Genomic DNA, 22,118 nt, shown 5'->3' with positions numbered 1-22,118 from the left:
GAATTTCAGTCACTGTCTTTGGTTTCTTCATTCAGAACCTGCGTAATACTTAGTATAACCATGGTGGATCGATCGGACGATGAGTACGAATCATCCTACTATTGATGACGGAGTATTGGAGCCGGTCGTAAAACAGGTGCCTTACATCGACAGTGAATATAAGCCACTGATGGAAGAGTATCTGCGTAAGCTTGGGGTTGACACTTAGCACTTTAAATTTAGATGGAACGAGGATGCAAAACAAATGGACAACCAGCATTGTGGTTACCCATAACACCTTAATCCAACCCGCACTCAGCTGAATGTATTTGCGTTTTCGCTGGAGCAAAATACAAAACCCCAAAGTAAATCCCTAGGTGGACGCGGGACCGATTGCTATCATAATACCAACATGGTATTTGACGGTAAGGTGTCGACGATAACATTTCCTTCGGGGTATGTACAACCATCTCCTCAATAATTGACAAATGCTTGCTTAAGATGAGATATGCCGACCTCGGGCGTCTTGATTTAGAAATCTCAGCAATGGCAGTTACCATCACGGCGCTGAACGTTTGGTCACATTACATGATAATTAAATAAGGCACAGTTCCTCACGGCTCACAAATGGCCTCTGCAACTCTTATGGTCAGTGGGGAAATTTCTAACGGTGTTTCTTTGTCTCAGACTTCCTCTTCTCTGAGATGGATTTAAAAAGCGGACCGACGACGATCGTATTCGCTACGATAAGGCTATGTAAGAATTCCAAACGGCACAGGTTTCGTACCAACGTACGAAGGTGTTGATTATCAAGGCGAAGAGCTGGCTGAACCAGTGCGTAAAACAATATGGTCGCGTGTACGAACTAGCGACTAGCTGAAAAGCAGACGACTCCCACAGCTTGGTGATGGGTCAAGCTTTCTAACTTTTACACGTCCTCGTCTGATCGGTAAAATATCTAGCTGATAAATGTTGATGGCAAATCTAAATTCGCACCGCTTTTTTGACAGTTTTATGAGGTGTAGATTTTCTTCAACAAAAGACGACAAAAATCTCAACCTGTACATATGTTGAGAAAAGCGTACTTTGCCAGGGCTCATAAAGGCCGTTATCATACTTTCCTCCTTCGTGGAGAACCTTTCTCGATCTTTTTTACACGTGAATTTAAAAGAATGATACGAAGAAGAAAAAAATGAAATAACAAGACAAAATCAGGCACATATTGAAAGTGAAATTATTTGAGGGAAAGATCGTGTAACAAATTGTCAATGTTGCGGATTGAAATGTAAAACACCAATTTATTTCGAATCTCTGAATATATATATATATATATATATATATATATATATATATATATATATATATATATATATATATATACTGGAGTGGTTGCAAGCCACGTTCAGTTTGATTTCCATAGCTTGGTATGAAAGCGTCGTGTATTGTGCCCTGCGACAATGATTCTCTTTAAACAAAGTTCGGCTATATTTAGAACAAACATCCCCCCAGTTTAGGTTTAACTGCGTTTAATAGGCTTTGGTTTTTGTCTTATCTAGCAATCAAGACATAACTGATATTAATCCACAGCAATCAAGTCATAACGAATATTAACCCACAGCAATCAAGACATAACGAATATTAACCCACAGCAATCAAGACATAACGAATATTAATCCACAGCAATCAAGACATAACGAATATTAATCCACAGCAATCAAGACATAACGAATATTAACCCACAGCAATCACGACATAACGAATATTAATCCAGAGCAATCAAGACATAACGAATATTAATCCAGAGCCATCAAGACATAACGAATATTAATCCACAGCAATCAAGACATAACGAATATTAACCCACAGCAATCACGACATAACGAATATTAATCCAGAGCAATCAAGACATCACGAATATTAATCCACAGCAGTCAAGACATAACGAATATTAATCCACAGCAATCAAGACATAACGAATATTAACCCACAGCAATCAAGACATAACGAATATTAACCCACAGCAATCACGACATAACGAATATTAATCCAGAGCCATCAAGACATAACGAATATTAATCCACAGCAGTCAAGACATAACGAATATTAATCCACAGCAATCAAGACATAACGAATATTAATCCACAGCAATCAAGACATAACAAATATTAACCCACAGCAATCAAGACATAACGAATATTAACCCACAACAATCAAGACATAACGAATATTAATCCACAGCAATCAAGACATAACGAATATTAATCCAGAGCAATCAAGACATAACGAATATTAATCCACAGCAATCAAGACATAACGAATATTAATCCACAGCAATCAAGACATAACGAATATTAATCCACAGCAATCAAGACATAACGAATATTAATCCACAGCAATCAAGACATAATGAATATTAACCCAGAGCAATCAAGTCATAACGAATATTAATCCAGAGCAATCAAGACATAACGAATATTAATCCAGAGCAATCAAGACATAACGAATATTAACCCACAGCAATCAAGACATAACGAATATTAATCCACAGTAATCAAGACATAACGAATATTAATCCAGAGCAATCAAGACATAACGAATATTAACCCACAGTAATCAAGACATAATGAATATTAATCCACAGCAATCAAGTCATAACAAATATTAATCCACAGCAATCAAGACATAACGAATATTAACCCACAGCAAAAAAGACATAACGAATATTAATCCACAGCTGCCCATATCCCCCTTTTCAAGTCAATTATTACTTGATAATTGTACTTTTTTGATAATGGTACTGTTCTATTTTCAGACACAAGACTAGTACATTAGTCGAGAGAGAGAGAGAGAGAGAGAGAGAGAGAGAGAGAGAGAGAATTACAATAAGTGTTTGTTAGAAATGACACAATTTATGTTGTGCAACTTTCTGTGTTTACGATCGCCAAATAAAGGCGTAATTTGACATTAAATTGCAGTTGTAAAATTGATCTTATTACAAGTCTATTATCATAAATATTACTAAAGGTTCCTACTTTGGGACGCCGCAATTTACTGTGAATGAACAACTGTCAAATCTTTTACCCAACCCAGCCAATGAAATTAAGTCCGTCACCACTGTGAACTAGTAGATGAAGATGCTTTAAAATTACATGACTGACGATCTTTTAGCATGTTAGCTGCAACAGAGTATTACAAATTTCCAAATTTTCCACATCAGCAACATCTAAAATGTTTGAAATCTCTCTTGACTATGTGCTGCAGGGACGTTCGTATTTTCTTACTGCTTCTATGCTTCTCACACTGGCACAAAATAATAATGTTAACATGTTCGTTTGTCTGACAGGCTTGTCTAATTTTCCCCCAGCTTCACGGCTTGTCTTTTCTTCATCAGCCCTTCCAGCTTATGAACTCCAAGAACCTGATCGGCTGGTCAGGCAAGGGTCGAAGCAGCTTAAAGTCAGATTCTTCAAGAATAGACCACGTGTCGGCGATTGTTTTATCCCATGACTATCGCGTTCACATGTGCTCTGTGCTCGACGAATCGGGTTTTGAACAGGTTGCTGCGATAACGACAGGTCTCTGATCGTTATTCTTGGAATAAATATGTTGTGAATTATGTGTCTTTTCGAGGTTTTACAAACAGCATGTGATAGTCATTTACTATTTTCCAATTTTTGTACACCAACTTTGGAAATGGTTTTATTGTTGATATCACGTTACTATTGGACCGCTCAGGTGGCCTAGTGGTTAGAGCGTCCGCCTCGGATGCGGGAGGTCGTAGGTTCGATCCCTGGCCGAGTTGTACCAAAGACTTACAAAAATGGTACTAACAGCTGCCTCGCTTGGCGCTCAGCATTAAAAGGTTAGTGTTAGGACTGGTCGGCCCGGTGTCAGGATAATGTGACAACTCCGGCTCGCGAACGTGTTCTGTCTGGCCCTCGGGGAATTTAAAACACAGAAATCTGGCCCGTGAACAGTAATTATATTAAAGAAAGTAGTGTTTGCGGCCCTGTAGTGGCCTTAGAAAATGCAACCTGGCCCTTGGCCGAAGAGGATTATGCTCCCCTGCCCGATGGTAAGCGGCTGCCCTATGCTGCCAAGGTGACTTTTATATAGTCAATTAATCGGCTAATGTGGGTATATGAGAAAGCTTGCCAGTAGCTTCTCGTGGGTCGGTGGTTCTTTACGGGGTTTTAATACCACCATTAATACTGGCCGCCATATATAGCCTATCACGTGCTGAAAAATGGCGTTAAACCCTAAAACAACAACAACAACAATTATAGTCAATTAACAATGACCCCACAACCCAATGCAAATGTTGAAGTATCAAACATTGGTTGGGAGGAGTCAGACGAAACTCGTATTTGTTGTGGGTGGGTAGGTGGGTAGATAGTTGGGTGGTTTCAGAATTTATCAGCACAATACTGTCTAGTGTTTATTAAAATTTAAAATTTTAAAATGGTTAAAATTCAGATGTGAAGATAATAAAAAGTTGCAAAACAAAGGGGATAGGGGCCAGGAAAACTTGAATGTGAATTGATTTGCCCCATAATAATGTTCATAATGGCTACTGGGCAATAGTGAAAGTGGGGATGAGCTATGTAATCGTTTATTACACGTCGCTAATTTTAATCTTTACATTTTATCTTGTAGTACTGCATGTTTACATCTGTTTGGAAGGTTTATCCTCCAAATTTTGTGTTAGTTTGCAATCCTTTATATTTACTCTTGCACAGATTAACTTTTAACTAGTGTTAAACTCTAAACGCCAACCTACCTACTTACCTACCTACCGACATGTACATACATGGATACCTGCTTGCCTGCCTGCCTGCGTACCTACCTATCTACATACATACATACATACATACATACAGACAGGCAGACAGGCAGGCAGAGCCTAGGTGGCTCAGTACTTAGGTTGTGGCCATTGATCAGATGTCGTTTTGTAAAAACATATTTTAACACCATGTTGTGGACAGGACACTTAAAACAGCTGTCGGTAGAGGTATGATTTATTTTATGTGTGTGATTCTGGCTCTCAAAAATCGTATGAACTTGCTGTCTCATCCAAGGATACACTAGTACACAACACTAGTCATATTTCAGTTAAGCAGGGATTATGTGACCTATGTCTTGTTTTGATGGCTTTTTCAAGGTTTAAAGGTAAAGTTAACTGATGTAATACAAGTCCTTAGTCAGGACAAAGGATGTTACCAAAATGTTTTTCCGGTACAAGCATGTTTCTAAGTTAAAGTCCCTTGATAGCAGGACGTGCACATATAGGTAATAAATAGCTCACTGGATAAGTACCGGAGCCGACATTATAGCTATGCCTGCAGGCAACAAAAATATTTGTACATATAATCATTATCAAAAACGTGTATGTAGTTTTATTGGGCCTGATGCAACATATTATTGGAATGACTCAAGTGTTGTCCTTCGCAAAAACTGAAAAGGTGCTGATAACGAAGGGGTTAGATATAAATGTAGAAAGTATTGGAACATTTACAACTCGTATCCATGATATTATATTTTGTCTCTTGCATTAGCGCGTGATCTTTTTGTGTCAAAGTAAGGTCTTAATTTAAACAAGATGTTAACTCCTTTTAAACGAAATATACAAATTCCTGCTTCACATTGAAGTCACAGCTGTGGAAATGTTTAAACAGGGTTGCAGCGATAAATAAAAGTACAAGGATAATTGCATGTCAAGGAATTATTTATAAAATACATACGTTCATTCTAATTACAATTGTGATCTACGTATAATAATTAGATCTGGATGGCACAGATAAAGGTTCGTATATGGTGACCTTCGGAATTCCCGGTCCACGTATTAGTTCAGCTGGTCATAGACCAGAAGAGCTTATGGGATGACCCCTTTTCCGACGTCTAACGTCCGTCAGTCCGTTAGCATAAGTTTCTATCGCTACTCCTTCAAAATTACTTGGTGAATTGCCACAAAACTGTATACTCTCGTTCATCTCAAGCCCTAGCTGTTCCTATATGAAAACAACGCTGTTGAGAGCTCAGACATCCAATATGGCCACCACTGCAGCCATCCTGGAAATATTTCTTATTGCTGCTTCTTCTGAATGTATGGTCAGATCATAACGAGGATCATGTAATGACTTCTTATGGTGCCCATTTGATTATAAATGAAAATGGGGCCGACCTGACTTCAGACAGCGGCCATTTTGAAATCTTGTCTCCAATCATCCTAGATGGAATATCATATTGATATTGAGTTGTCATTGAAGGGCTTTTCATTCATGTAGGAGATTTCAGTTTTAAGCTGATTGTCCTTAACATTAATACTCACATTGTATGAGAAAATATTCGGTTTAATCGGACCTTATTCACATTGTATGTGAAAATATTCGGTTTAATCGGACCTTATTCACATTGTATGAGAAAATATTCGGTTTAATCGGACCTTGTTCACATTGTATGTGAAAATATTCGGTTTAATCGGACCTTATTCACATTGTATGAGAAAATATTCGGTTTAATCGGACCTTATTCACATTGTATGAGAAAATATTCGGTTTAATAGGACCTTATTCACATTTATATGTTAAAATTACAATATGAGTTATGTGTTTTAGGGTACAGCGACATATGCAGGTTTTTTTCAGTGCTGAGGTAATTCATTCTTCCGGCCGCGAGTTTTGGAACGCTAACAACTGAATCACATCGGCTTTCGTTGTCATTGGTATTCTCTCGCGACATGCATGGCGCTTAGTTTACCGTATATCTCTGAGGCTGTTTGGGGTCTTTTTAAAATGATAAAGAACCAGCTTGTACTTGTTTCTTCCCAGGGATTACACCAATAATAAAATATTGTTGCCAAAGGACTTGTATGTGATAAAACCTGAGCATGACTTAAATAGCTCACCCTGTGTACCACCAAATCGCTAAACCCCAATCGAGATCGGTAATGCAGAATTGGTCCAAACTTCTCCTCCACCCCTATTTCGTAAAAGGCGATTAATGGAAGCGACCTTTTGCCATTGCATGTGTCCCGTCATGATGTTCCAGCTGAGAAGGTTGTGAACTTTATAAAAGACTGAAAAATATTTTAAACAAAAAAATGACTTTTGTAGTTTTAGGATATTAGCGATTTATTCCAGATTATTCTAAATGCCTTTTTTTTTTTAGTACCGACGCTTACACGGCACCATGTGGACATTCTAGTGTTGATGTGCCGTTAAACCCTACACATACATACATACATACATGCATACATACATACATACATACATACATACGTACCATACATACATACATACGCTAAAAATGTTAGCGCCCGAGGGAGTGCATATGATCATGTATGTGGAAAAATGACAAAGACGGAAGGCACAGAATAGAACTTAGGGCAAGAGGCCGAAACTCCGTCTCAGTTGTTGAGCATTTTTATCCTTCGTCGTTAAAGTTTTGCACAACATGCTACTATGGTTGCCTCCAGCTTTAACACTTTTTTGTCGCGAATTGGTCAGCAGGTTGCAAGTAGGAACCCATGTTGTCCGTGAAACATGTCGCGTACATCAAGCACAAAGAAGAAAGAAAGAAAAAAAAAAGACAGAATCAGGTGTGAGCGCGGGCCAGTCTGATTAAAATCAGATTTTCACTATCGTGGATGAAGATCTGACAGCGACCGCATAGGTATCATGTACTGATCACCTTTGAGTTAGCATCTTCCATAAGTTTAAAAGTAAATCAAATCGACGGGCACACACGCTCTTCAGCTATACTGCTCAGTCTCTCAAACACGAAGAGATGAGGCTTCACCTGATAGGCTGATAAAATGAGCGTTAATGGTAATAACAATGGTCACGAGAACATAACCCCTAATCGGTCGTTGTTAGATCTTTAGGTAGTACAGTGGAGATCTGATTTTTATCAGATTGGCGCGCGGGACTGTGTGCGAACTCGAGATAAAGAGATCAGGGGATAATACTGCATTAAGACGTCAACTGTTCACCAAACAACTTTTCTTTCCTGTTTTGAATGGAGGCAATCATTTTTCAAGGATAAATGGGCAGATTTGTGCTAAATAAATGTTTTTGTCGTTTGTTTTAAAAAGAAGGAAAACAAACGAGCACCTTATGGAGGGGATATAAATGATTTTTTTTATAGCTTGCTTTGTTTGAAGGAAACTTTAGCACGAGTCCTTACAAAAGAGCTCTTTGTCAGCCTTAGTAAACCAATTACATCCATTCAGCCTAATTTATCGTCACGGCTTCAGCCCTTCAACAGAATGGATGAATTTTAGAATGGTTTCTTATTTGGATTAATATATTTGACCCAGTTTGCTTATTTCTGTTCCATGATTATTTGGTGCGTTGGAATGGTGTGGATCTTAGGATTATAAGGTCTTTCATTGTGAACAGTCATTCAAGTACATTGACCCTGACAGGTCATTCTGGTTCATTGAACCAGCACTAATACAGATTGTCGAGAATGACCATATCATTTTTGGCCTTCATGATTCAAATCATCGGGGTTTAACAGGAATTGTGGCCCTTCCATGTTGAAACAAAAAATGTTATGGTTAAGGTGATCCATTATTTGTCTAAAAATAATATCATCATACAGTTACACAGTAGACAAGATGGCGAAACTGATCTACAAAAAGTTAATTCATTTTTATCACCTATTTTGAAGCTGCAGTAACGTCAATATGTTTTCAGCCTGAGGGAACTTCACCACTGTTATGTTACTGTCGGAAAAATAAATATATTAGAGAAGCAAGTTTCGCTGCAGTCAATATCAGTGCACATTTTAGTAGTTTGCCTGGTTTAGTGTGTGTGTGTGTGTGTGTGATTTTGATTTTTAACGTAGCTTTAACAATTTTTCAGTCATAACGCTACGGTGTCTGCAGTGTGACAGTTTATAGTGATGTTTAGCACCTGGGCATCATGCCGCAGACATGTAGCATCATGTCTCACCCAGTCACATTATCCTGACATCAGGCCGACCAGTCCTAACACTAACCTCTTAATGCTGAGCGCCAAGAGTGGCAGCTGCATGTACCATTTTTGGTGTCGGCATAGGGTAGCCGCTTTCTAGCCGACCCAGCAAATTTGAACGACCTTTCATCGAGATATACCTGCACGAAATCGATAGGAATACGATTTGTTTTCTCAAAAATCGTGAGCATTGCATTCGTCATGTCTTTAATTCGCTGACAGACGAGACGAAACTACGTCGTTGCTGAAATTTGCCCTGGATCTGGCCAAGGTCGTTCAAGTTTGATGGATCGGCTAGAAAGCGGCTACCCCATGCCGACACCAAATGGTGTCGGCGAATTCCAACTTTTCGATAGGGAATGCGCTCTGTCCCTACACCCCAACATAAATGTCCTAATATCAAAAATGGGGTGGCAAGGGTCAGAGGAGACACGGACTAACGTTGGTAGTTACTTGGAGTGTATTTACTCTAAAGCAAGTTCACCAGATATTCTCTGTTCAAAGTAAGTATATATATGTCCCGACAAGTTCACTAGCAGACGATATTCTGCCCATTTTACCTGGACGATGGTCAACTTGGCAGTTTCTCCTATATGCGACCACCAACATTTACCAATTTTAACAAGGTACACTGAAACAAAATCAACTTATAAATTACAAATATAGATACTAATAGAAAGCCTGATTTGCATTCTGTTTACGTGTGTATGTTTTGTGACAGTTTCTTGAGATTCAATGAATTTTATTTCAACTTCCAAACACCATGTAAAATCAACAGTGTATCTACTAGCCCACCACAAATATGGCTGTTGATGACGTCATTCGGGCACAAACATACGTATTTCTCATATTATCACTGATCTGAAAGCTTTTATATGCATTTCTAAATTATTTCCTTTGGTATTTGTCCTGTTATTTCCTTTGATATTTGTCCTGTTATTTCCCTTGATATTTGTCCTTTAGTAATGATATCCATACCAATAGGTTCATTCAACTTTAGACAAACTATAAGTCAAACAAAGACGACAGCACAGCGATTATATATGTACATCACTGGTACACATAAAAATGTGCCTTTAGTACATTCGCAATATTTGGCAGGAGACTTGCAGACTAATTAATTGTGATGCTTTTTTTTAAAAGCTACGATAAATTATTGATAGATGGATCTTAATAGTGAAGGATTAAACACTTTAGGAATATACTAGTGCAGACAGAAAAAACAACCACAAAAAAAACCCCAAATAAAACACTCCCAACCCCAACCCCTACAGTTTTTTTGGTAATTCCAAATGTTATTAACTTTTACGGTGAGGGCAAACAAGACAGAAATAAGGGTGTACACATTATTGTCGCAGTAAATTTAATGATGGGACTCGATCCGTATTGTAATTCTTTAATTCCAAACACGCAATTTAGGCTGTAAAATATGTTGGAAATGTTGATGATTATGAGATTTGAGACGCAGTGTCCTGCTTTGTTTTCCCTTTGATATTTTGAACACGGTGTCACTCTGTGTTTTTCCATGAGATTTAAAACACCGTGTCACGCTGTTTTTCAGTGACTCTTAAGCTGACCGACAAATGTTTCGAGGAGTTTCGTGTAAAAAATAAATTCCACTGAGCCGAGTTGTTTATACGCTGGTTCAAGTGCTATAGATCTCTTGATTGTCAGAGCATGTAATAATTTCTTAATAATGAACATTTCGTTATTTCAGCATTTATTTGTCAAGGCAACACGCTGTACAGTGAAAGGATTCGCTTGTTCACACCCTGTGAAAGTTAATCCTTTCTTATATGCCATCCATTATGCTGATGTTTTCCTGTAGGCATCATTTTCATTTAGGTCCAACAAGACATCATAAGAGGTGTTTTAGTAAGAACCCCATGTTGATATATGATCATCCAGTCAAGACACTAAAGCTAACAAACTTTTCAAGCTGGAGGCTCATTCGGTATTATTTGCTTTCTAAGCGAAACGGTTTCATTTAGGACCAACACATATGTCGATATGACTTTCTGTTCATATATTGCAATAACAAGATTTTAAAGATGCTTGCAGTGGCGGCCATATTGAAAGTCGGATTGGCACCATTTACAGCTAAGTAAAATCAGACGTAAGAAGTCATTTAATACAAACCGCATGTTGATAAGACTATCCATTCAGGAAGACTAGCAATAATACGATTTTTAAGATGGCTGCACTGGTGGCTATATTGGCTGTCTGAACAGCACAATGTGTGTGTGTGTGTGTGTGTGTGTGTGTGTGTGAGAGAGAGAGAGAGAGAGAGAGAGTTTCATAACATTCCTCCAAGTAGCTTGGGAGGGGCAGTGATAAAAACGGGCTGACGATAGACAACAGACAATAGGACATATCACCAGCTCTTCCATTTTCATCAATTCGTGCGCTTTCGCATCATAGGTCATGTGATTTCAACGTACTCTACACACGGGCTTGTATCGCATATTACACGTACGTAGGCAAATTGTAAGCACATGTACTATACAAGCCCTAGAGTACACTGCATCTGCGTTGATAGGGCAATATATACACAACTTTTACGTATCCTTCTTAAATACGTATTTTCTAGACAAATGAACCTTTAAATCATGTGCACGGCAGTTAGAAATCAAACAATAACAATTGGAAAACAAAACCAGTCACAAAACAATCTCTATTAAATTAATGAAGTCAGTTACATAACATAAATTCACTCTTGACAGGCCCTGTATAGTGTCATGAAATTTCGTCGGTGCATCGATAAAATATATATATATATATATATATATATATATATATATATATATATATATATATATATATATATATATATATATATATATCACAAAGATGTTGAACTATATTAGTGGGAGAAAAATGATACCGCCTCATTGGCGATACCACTTATCGCCCCTGTGGCGATAACACTCTTTGGAACTACTTTCTTTTTCCAGTTAAGAAGTACATCTGCCCTTGTGTATGTTCTTCAGACCGGTATTTCCATGTGGATGGCTATTTTATGTTTTCGTCTAATTTTGCCAGTCTCGCTGTCTTCCGCCCTTCCTCTGTCACTCCCGATCAAGATGAATAGATGTTAAAATATGTAAATAGTGTTGACCCTCTAGTATACATTTATATTCATGTAATTAACGAAGAGGCGAACAGAAGAAAGGTTTGTTATATTCACGTTTTTGATAACTAGTTTTCCACGTCGAAACGTGCAAATTGATGAATCGTGCTGTCACTGACTGAACTTGAAAGGCCTGTTGCTTTTCCATTTTGTGAGTCATCCATACATTATAGTACTGTATACCTTTTGCACTCTATGACAAGCGGTGCATAGTGTGTGTGTGTGTGATTTGGATTTTAACGTAGTTGTAACAATTTTTCAGTCATATCGCTACGATGTCTGCAGTGTGGCAGTTTATAGTGGTGTCTAGCACGGGGACATAATGCCTCAGCCATGTTGTATCATGTCCCACCCAGTCTCATTATCCTGAAACCAGGTCGACCAGTCCCAACATCTACCTCTTAATGCTGAGAGCCTAGCGAGGCAGCTGTTAGTACCATTTTAAAAAAAATAAATGTCTTTAGTATGACTCAGCCAGGGTTTGAACGCGCGACCTCCCACATCAGAGTCGGGGTGCATATTTTGAAGACAAACTCTTTATAGCATACTGTATAATAATAAAATTGTTTAAGTAGCGATTTTAACTGTCCTCACAATCGTAGTCATATCTGAAAATGAAGAAATCAGGCATTGATTTGTGTCGATTGCAAGCCAAAATAAAGTTACAGTCGAAATTTGGGTGCAGCGTCTGCCACCGAAATATACTGCATGCCTGCCAGAGCGTAAAATTCACGTCTGAAAGAAGGGAAAAAAAATTGCAGCCATAATCCTTTGAAGTAAACTCGCAGTCAATAAAATTTCACGTTTAATAATGTTACGTTTTGAAGTATGTTGTAGCGTTATGTCATGTTGCTATAGCGTTCCCACACCACCAATGTTCACTTTATCAACCCGCGCAAAAATATTGATACACATTCTGAAGCATTATATGTAAATTCTCAATTTCTGAACTTCCTTTTAACAGTGTAATAATGCAGAATGGAAAAACCAATCGAAAGCGTTGACTTTAAAAATATATAATAATAAGAAAATCTACGTTTCATGAGTAGATATACGAAAGTATTTCACTTGTTGATATAAGGGAATTGTCACTTTGCCACTCATGACAATACCATGTTTCCACCACAGTCGTGAAATATTTCCTTATATTTACTAAAAAAAACACTTAGTTTAAAAAATATAATTAAATATACATTTACAATTCAGGCGTTTTGCCGTTGTCATGCAAGTGTATCATTTCATTGATACGCTATACAAATTATCCCTTTACAATGGTATATTTTAAGTAATATGGTATATATTCAGTTGTTTTACTAATTAATGGCCGAATTCTAAAATAAGATGAACATCAAACATCGGTTTACTTAAATAACAGTTATTGGTACATACGTATTATTCATGACCATGACTTAATTTGCCTGTCATCCACACCTTTCCTTAGTTTAATCTTTGCATACATGTATATAATGTCTTTTATACATCCCTCTCAATAATGATTGGATTTTTGGGCGAGTGCACGTTAGATCTAAATAGTATCTTCTATCCATCATTGTTCGGCCAACGTTGGTAGGTATGTTAGAAAGCTTGTCAGTGGTTTCCATTGGTCGTTAATTCTTCATGGGGTTTGCAGAGGCTCTTCCTTCTGGCCGCCATTATCCCCATCGTGTGCTGAAAATTCGCTTTAAATCCCCAAGAACAACTAACACTCGACCCGTTATGTGTCTTCGTCAATTGTGTATTTGTGTGAATTTTGTGTGTTGATTTTGTTTTCATTTCACTCAGCGCACAGTGTCACTTCTACCAAATCTCTCTCTCTTCTCTCTCTCTCTCTCTCTCTCTCTCTCTCTCTCATTATGTACAACAATACAAGTACAACCACTAATACCGATAACACTACTTCTGTAGACGTTGAAAGTATAGAGATAGCACTGCCAATCTTGGAGACAGAAACATCGTCTTATGTACCATTATCAGCTCGGACTGCAAGGGCTACAGCTGTCAGCGTAGAATGCAAGAATCCAAGGGTCGTGTACGCAAAAACCATGTTAAGTCAAAGGAGGAATGTTGCGTTGGCAACTACTCCTCGTGTATATGAATACTATTATTGGTTGTCTGCCTTGTTCCCCCCCCTCCCAAATCAGTCCCCGTAGCTTTCAGAAATTCCATAATATTAATGCCAAATTTACAATGTGCAGACACCCATTGAAATATCTTATTAGGCCGAAAAAATCTTTGTTCACTCTGTTTGTGTAACTAACCCAGAAACTGATTATGTTACAAGAAACTAATGCAACACAGTTTTGACAATCTGTTTGGATTTCAGAATCCTCGGGAAAGCTCTCATCACTCAGAGATCTTTTTGAGAAAAAACCCAAATAAACAAACCAAAAATAATGTACCTTTTTACACACTGGTCTAGGACTGGGTGCAGTATGACCAGGCACATGAAACATTTTTGTGTCACATTTTAACGTCGCCCTCTTATAAAGAGGGGTGGTTAATTGGGTTTGGCTGCGTTATCCAGAGAATGACCTCCCTCGATATTATAGCCCGGCGGGAGTGAAAGAAGAACGGAATTTCAACAGAGAACTGAGCGAGAATGCTGGTAAGAAATAAACAATACGAGACCCCTTTGACAAGAAAAGAACAAATTTAATCAGAACAAATTAAAACGGTAATTCAAATTCAAGTTAGACTATATAAGTAGAATTCAACAGGTGTGTCCAGTTTGGATTTATCACATCATCATAACGAGAGGTAAAAGAGCGCCATAGCCACAATTGATTGCATCACCTTCATTCACTTTGACCGTATATCAACGTCTCCTAGTTCATCCTTCCAAACTCTAGGTTCTGCCCCTTCATGGACTTCCTGGTCCTTTTACTCTGAACTTGTCCTTCTTCTTTCTTTCCCGTACTCTAATCTTCGGACTGTCTCGTCCTTCTCTCCGAAAGCTATTCCTTAAAGGACAAATTCACCCCATAATACTGTATACATATTATTTAAATGTACATACAATTCCCTCAAAGTTATTCAGAGCCTGTAGCTATCCACACGCCGAGTAAATTCTGACTTAATATGATAGGACATTGACCTCGCTTTCCAGCGGCAAGTCTTGAATTACCACGTGACTGCAAAGTATTACCGTATTATTTTACATATGCTACTACATCTTCGATCACTATTGCATGAAATTCAAAAGAAATGTAACTCACGGCATTCCTTAACTACAAGATTATCCAAGCATTACAAAATCAGATATAATTAGGTAATTATCATTAACTCACGATGATCTAACATCTATCGTCCTAACAGCAAAAGAAGTTATTTCATATAACCATATGAAATCCTACACATATGAATATTTGGATCATATGCAATCAATTTTACTAATGAACTATTAACTGTATAATTAAAAAGGTAAATTGCATAACAATTCTGTCATCAACACTTTCAATGAAATTGAATAAAATATATTGCATAATAACTCTTGCATCAATATATTTTCATGAAATTGAGTAAAGTAAGTTGCATGTTGCATAACAAATCTAACATCAACACATTTCCATTAATTGAATAAACGATACATATTATAGAAGCCTAGTCCTAGCAAACACATTTGCATAAAACAAGCAATCGAATAATATAATATTACATGAAACTAAAATTGCGTACCTCGTCGCTGTATTTTCAGGACTTCCGCGTCCTAGCACTAAACATGCCTTTCCTTATACACGACGACCACTGGTCCCTTTCTTGTTTCACGAAGAAAGCACTAATCTTTAGGCTTCCACGGATAGAGACAAAGTTTTCCCTTCTAGGACATTTTCAGACTAAAGAATTTACACTAGGGTCGTCACTTTAAAGTCAGATTGCTCTAAAGTGTACGTCCTAATTATTCTACTCAATCGTAGCAAGGGTCCCTACTCTTTTCCAAAGAAATAACTTCTTTCATCAGATTTAGACAGCTCAGAATCTGTGTACGACAGTTCGTGACAATTTCCTTTTGAAAATATGATAAGTGGACATAGGTTCCTACGAAGCCGGTAGGGTCGGTAGCTGTAATGTTTACTTCTAAAGACTGTTTAAGATACCCCGGTCAGTTTCACTGGTTTGGAAATATTGTTCCTTTGAAGTTTACACTGACATGGGGGAGATGATCGACAAAAGTTCAGAGTGACCTTTCACAAAGACTTACCTGGCTTAACTGCGATAACCTTAATTGCTAAATGCATTCAACTTTAAATTTTCTGTACTTAAAACGTCGACACTTCACACACATCCTCCTAGATAATAAATGCTTTCCCCGTTAAACTTGGGTTTTTAATTACATGATGGAGGTTTGCATTTGGCAGAGGTGTTTAGTTCCCAACTAATTTTGCAAGAGGACTGGTTTTCTACTAAATATCGATGTACTGGTATATAAGGTTTCGCCTACGCCTTGTAGACAACTATACATGCCATGTTGATGAAACTTGGTAGACACGATCACCACGAAATGGAGGTACGCATGAGGTAAGGAGAGTTAAGTCAGAATATTACAGTGGCCATTTTGAAAATCTTATTATCGTTACTTCTTCTCAATGGATGATCATAAAAAACATGGGATTTTCACAGAATGACTTGGTTTACTATTTAGTTAGTCCTAAATGAAAATGATGCCGATGTAACAATTTCCGATATGTCCGCCACAGCAACAATTTTGAAAATCTTGCTGTAGTTACTCCTTATGAACGGAAAGTCATATGGACATGGGGTTTTACCAGAGGACTTATTATTTTGTCTAGTTGAACCCGAATAAAATAGATTCCGCTCGGACTTCCAATATGCCGATGCAACGGCCAGCTTGGAAACTTCATCATTGATACTCTTCCTGATTTGATGGTCATATCAATGTGGGGTTGTCAGTATGCTGTTCAGTTGGTCCTAAAAGTAAATGGTGCAGATTTAACATCAAATATAGTCGCCAAGACTGCCATTCATAGTGAACTTGTTATCCGTATTTCTCCTGAACGAAATATTGTATCGACATGGGGTATTCAGCAGTAGACATTTTGCGATGTCTAATTGGTCCATCAGATTCTGGAACTAATCCGATACGACGTCCGCTTATTCGCTTATTTAAAATTTCCATTCCTTTGGTTGTGTGCCTTTGTCAGTGGGAACTATCCAGTGAGCGAATAAGTCGCATCAGATTGGCCGCTGTATCTGACTGAACAATATAATTTAGCCACGTAATTTTAAATGGCCACATGAGGTAGAGTTGCTATTACACGTAAATTTACAAGTTGTCGAAAATAGGATTTGATCCGGCAATATTCTATACAGATCGCCAAAAGAACCATTCCTTCGACCATAACTCGAGTGTTGTTAGAAATACGGCAAAAGCCTAAGATTTACACTGATGTGTTGCGGTAACATTTGTCTGCATCACTCGCACGAATAATGAATAGGCTAGACCAACCCTCCCCCGGTTCATCAGTCTCAGCCCATGTTTTGGAAGCTGATTTATTGGACTACATTGGGACTATTCTACATCCTTTAGCTAACATAATGATGTTGGCTTGTACAAGGATATTACAGTTTCAGTTACCTTAGATACTTGAAGTGTTCAGAACGGGTGAGTAAGTGAGAAAGCGCAGAAGCAGACTTCTTTAATTAAGGTTCGTAAATAGATTAACTTTTTTAATATTTTTGTTCCAACAGTACCATGGTGGACCTCAAGTCGTGTGGGTCTCGCTGTGCTTGGCTTCTTTGGCTTCGTCAATGTGTATGCTCTGCGCGTCAACATGAGTGTGGCTATTGTGTGTATGGTGAACCACACAGCACTGAAAGAAATGGCAGGAGGTCGGGACATTGCCAACGGGAGTGAGCTGAGATCCAGCCGGTGTGGCCTTGTCGCTTCCGGGGACACTAACGTCACAGAACAAGCTACATTAAAGGTGAGATTCCAAAAACTCTCTTTGTATCGTCAGTAGATCTTGTGTCTCATGGGCATTGCTCTTTTTCTACAGTAATAGTCATTATTTAGTATATTTACTTGGTACAGCATTTCTTTGGCAAAATTGCATCAAACGCTGAGGAACTCAACTTGTGTGCATTTTCCCAGTAAAAAGTAATTTTAATAATAGATGAGGTTTTCATGATGTAATCAGCTATTGTTGCCTCCCTTACAAGTACCGCATTGAGACCGCCTGTTTTGATGCAGCAAAGGACTCCGTCTTTTCAGCTAGGGACACCACAATTTTGAAACTAAATTCATGTCATTTATATAATCTACATAAGTGTGTTGAATTGTTTTAGAGATAAATCATGCAATATCATAAGAACGTCTACCTAACCACGTAATGCGGTCAGCAAGGTCTTCAGCCAATTTTGTTTGCGCAGAATCCCCCAATTGGTCGCCATCGGAGATTAGGCCAATAAAGCACGCAACGAGCCTTTCCAGTCGATCTACAAGTTCATTGAGCTCGCCAAAGAACTATTAAAAAATGCGGTCCTTCAAAGTCTTCTTCTGAATGCGATTTAATACGTCTGTTCTGATATTTTTTCGACTTTACGCCGGTCGATATATTTTGTCGACATTGTATACATTTTTTCGTGGTCGTTACATTGATTTGTCGAAACGCGCCCGATACTTTTTTTTTTCGGGAGGCGGAGTCTAAACTGGTCGATAGCGAGGAAAGTATACGGGTCCCTGGTGACCTTGGTGACCATATTCCGAAACTCATCACACGAATTGTAGGCGGCAAACCAGTGTAACAGGATGAAACCGAGACTTTAGCGAAGACATTGAATGAATTTTGTGAATGAGATATTTATTTCATAATGTAATTGAGCGATAAATGAATTTGACACCATACTCGTTTGTATTCAGTCCAACAATGTATTAGGACGGAATTTTTTAGTAAAAATTTTAGGATTGAAATTTTATCTAAATTGTATTAAAAGTAATTTTTCATTAAATTGAAAGTAGTTTTCACCAAATTATATTGAAATTAATTAATTTATTTCTATATTACAACTGTATATTATTTTAATAAAGATTGTACTTTACGAGAAATTGCAAAACCCCATGTAATATTAAATACATTTCCCTTGTATCCAAAAGTCAGCAGTTTTTAGACTTGTAGTTTTCCCCAAAGATGTAGACTTGTATACACTTTTATGAGTGACACATCGTGCTAAGAGCTATCTCTCTCTCTCTCTTTGGACAAAGACATTTCTTAAGTTGTGAGTATTTCCTTCTCTTAACAAATGGATTGAACAGTTATATAACTGATATAAGGAAATTATATCGATCGTAAATAGAACTAATCTGAAGATGTAACTTGAACAAGTGATCAAACGAGAGCCAGTCTGTGGATGGATCTATCACCATGGATTTCGCTCATAGAGTGATATTGATTAATAATGATTTAATAGTGGAATAATATATCTCTTGGCGTTCAGTGTAACGAACTATTTCGGTTCCATGGATCTCGTCGAATGGTCAAGGATTCACCACGCATGCCTACTCCTCCCAGTCCGCCGAAGTATCCCTCGAGGGCCTCCTCATTCCCTGCTGATATATAATGCATAAACATTTTGCTCCACACAATTCCATGACAACCAGGTCCAAAGAATCTTTTTGAAGCCGCATGCGTCAACCCCACGAAATATGTTGTGGTTGTTCCGAATGACTTTGGGCACCTGTGCATGTCGTTGTGTTACATAGATTACGTCTGCGTTCCTATGCCGGCCACGAGAAAATATCGCGGGCTTGTTTTTCCGGGTCATGGTCTTCATTCGTAGGGGCTTCATAGATCGTGAAAACAGACTCGATGCTCGAGAACCGCGTCTACGAAATCCCTGAGTACATTAGGATACCGGTAACCGTCCTTCGATGGCGAAATCACGTGCAGCCAATCCCAATTTAACCATCGCAAAATCTGATTTTGCATTTGAGTTTTCTTGGATACGGCGATATAAGTAATTAACGTCCGGACCGAGTTAGGAAATACGTAACTTCCATTTCCAGGAGAACCATTCTTGGGTGATCAGGGCTACACCGAAAGCGAAGCTTTTTCTCTATCGCATCATTGACTTGTTGGATAACGTTTGTTGTATGCAAGATAAACATGCCTTCATACACTATTCTATGCCGCACAAAAACAAAGTACTACAAATCCAGCTCGGATTCGAACACTTAATGGTCAAGCCGCCATCGCTGGAACTTTCCTCAGGTGTGGAGCAAAGAGGTTTACGTTGGTAAGACCCTTGGGGTCCGGACCTTCGAGGCCTACCAGGAAAAGCCATGGACGCGCAAGGTTAAAAATAAAAGTCGTCAGCGTTGATATCACTGCTACACTAACGAAACTCCTGATGTGCCGTGGATTAAGTGTCCTGTTGAAAAGTATATCCATGGATACAATTATTGCAGGCCTAGAACATGAATGGATCGAAGACTGGATTCCAACAACCAACCGAAGAAGAACCAGCAAGCTATATCCATGCGGTATTATAAAACAAAATAATTTTCGTGCACGTCAATGCGATACGTGGACTACAGTCATATTAAAATGCGATTAATCCTACACTCGAAGAATCTCCAGATGTGTCATCAAAGGAGACATGAAGACTAAGATTGGAATGTCCACTCATTGGAGGCAAAGCCTCGATATAACAAACATGGGCACAAAAAACTAACCGCGAACTTCTACAATCCGAACAGTTACTGGAAGGGTGAATCAGCCGTTGGAAAGTTAGAAAGTTCAGCAAAGGTTAATCGTAGGGTTGCCATAGTGTGACTGGCCAAACATATTATGGCAGATAACGTACGTGCACGCAGACACAAACAAATACGCCCTAATTGTTGTCTGTGTGACCAGCAGGTACAAGGACGCCGAACCATTGACGTTTTAAGATGAAACAAATATCGCAAATGCGTTCAAAAGCTTTTGCCTCGATGGACCGTTAACATGGTTGCAGCTTCTGCAGGCAGATCAAGGTAAAGAAAAAACTAACGGAGCTGTTTATGAGTTATCGGTGAAACACCATGTGCGGGTTTGTCGTGGACTTGGCAATATACATCGCAATCAAGCCATTGTTGAACGATTTCACCATACGCTAGCAGAACGATTACTAACAGCTGCCTCGCTTGGCGCTCAGCATTAAGAAGTTAGTGTTAGGACTGGTCGGCCTGGTGTCAGGATAATGTGACTGGATGGGGACATCATGCTACGTGTCTGCGACATGATGCCCCAGTGCTAGGCATCAATATAAACTGCCACACTACAGACATCGTAGCGATATGACTGAAATATTGTTAAAGGTCTACTAGAGTGTAATACATATTATATATCAGAATGTTCATTTTTCGTTAAATAACTTAGCAGTGTGCATTAAAAATGCATATTTTTACTCACAGAGAAGAAAATGAAGATACTGTGTGCATTTTACGGAAAACGCTCCGGAAATATGTGTATACTTCCGGTGATAATAGGATTTCCGGAAGTGACGTACTGTAGGGCAGTCTCTAAAGTTGAGTGTGTGTGGTGATGGCTGAATTTAGTGATGATTCAAGCGAATTTATGGAAACTTTGTCATGCTCATATTCGTCGTTTGAGGAAGATGAACTCCTAGAACGTAATGAATTTTAGACAGTACCAATTTAAGCCTGGACGAGACGAGAACGTGGACGACGACCCTAAAGAGGACATAGTGCATAATGGGGCTGAGTAGCGCTTGGGCTATTCATTCTGGTAATTACTATTATCATTATGGCAATTATTGTTATTCTTTCGTCAATGTTATTTAATTTCATAATGAAAAGAGAAGGGCACGAATTTGAGTGAAACTTGGATGTCTTCAGAGCAGATTGTCATGTGGGCATGGTTCATCGATAACTAGTGGTGTTAAGTTAAACACTTAAGACTCGTACTGAGAGGTGTGGAAATAAATATTTTATTAACTTTATGACAAGTTTGTTCTTTTAAGCCGCGATGAAATGCAGATCCCGAATGTACTTTGGGTGTGATTGTTTACTACCC

At 38.4% G+C, this 22,118-nt stretch overlaps 1 protein-coding gene across 2 annotated transcripts in view; it reads left to right on the top strand.

Annotated features, from left to right (window-relative positions):
* The window catches only part of LOC149795200 (sialin-like), a 98,423-nt gene that overhangs the window by 31,883 nt on the left and 44,422 nt on the right, over window positions 1-22,118 (top strand). For both annotated transcript variants that reach the window (XM_089964941.1, XM_089964940.1), the window contains one exon: window positions 17,794-18,029. In XM_089964941.1, the coding sequence (XP_089821067.1) occupies window positions 17,794-18,029 (236 nt within the window). The remainder of the gene's footprint in view (window positions 1-17,793; window positions 18,030-22,118) is intronic.

The sequence above is a fragment of the Sinohyriopsis cumingii genome, chromosome 7 (assembly GCF_028554795.1).
Source record: "Sinohyriopsis cumingii isolate HCF-2022 chromosome 7, ASM2855479v2, whole genome shotgun sequence".
NCBI classification, from domain to species: Eukaryota; Metazoa; Mollusca; class Bivalvia; order Unionida; family Unionidae; genus Sinohyriopsis; species Sinohyriopsis cumingii.
The sequence above is the reverse complement of the archived record's forward strand: the minus strand, read 5'-3'. Positions and strand labels throughout refer to the sequence as shown.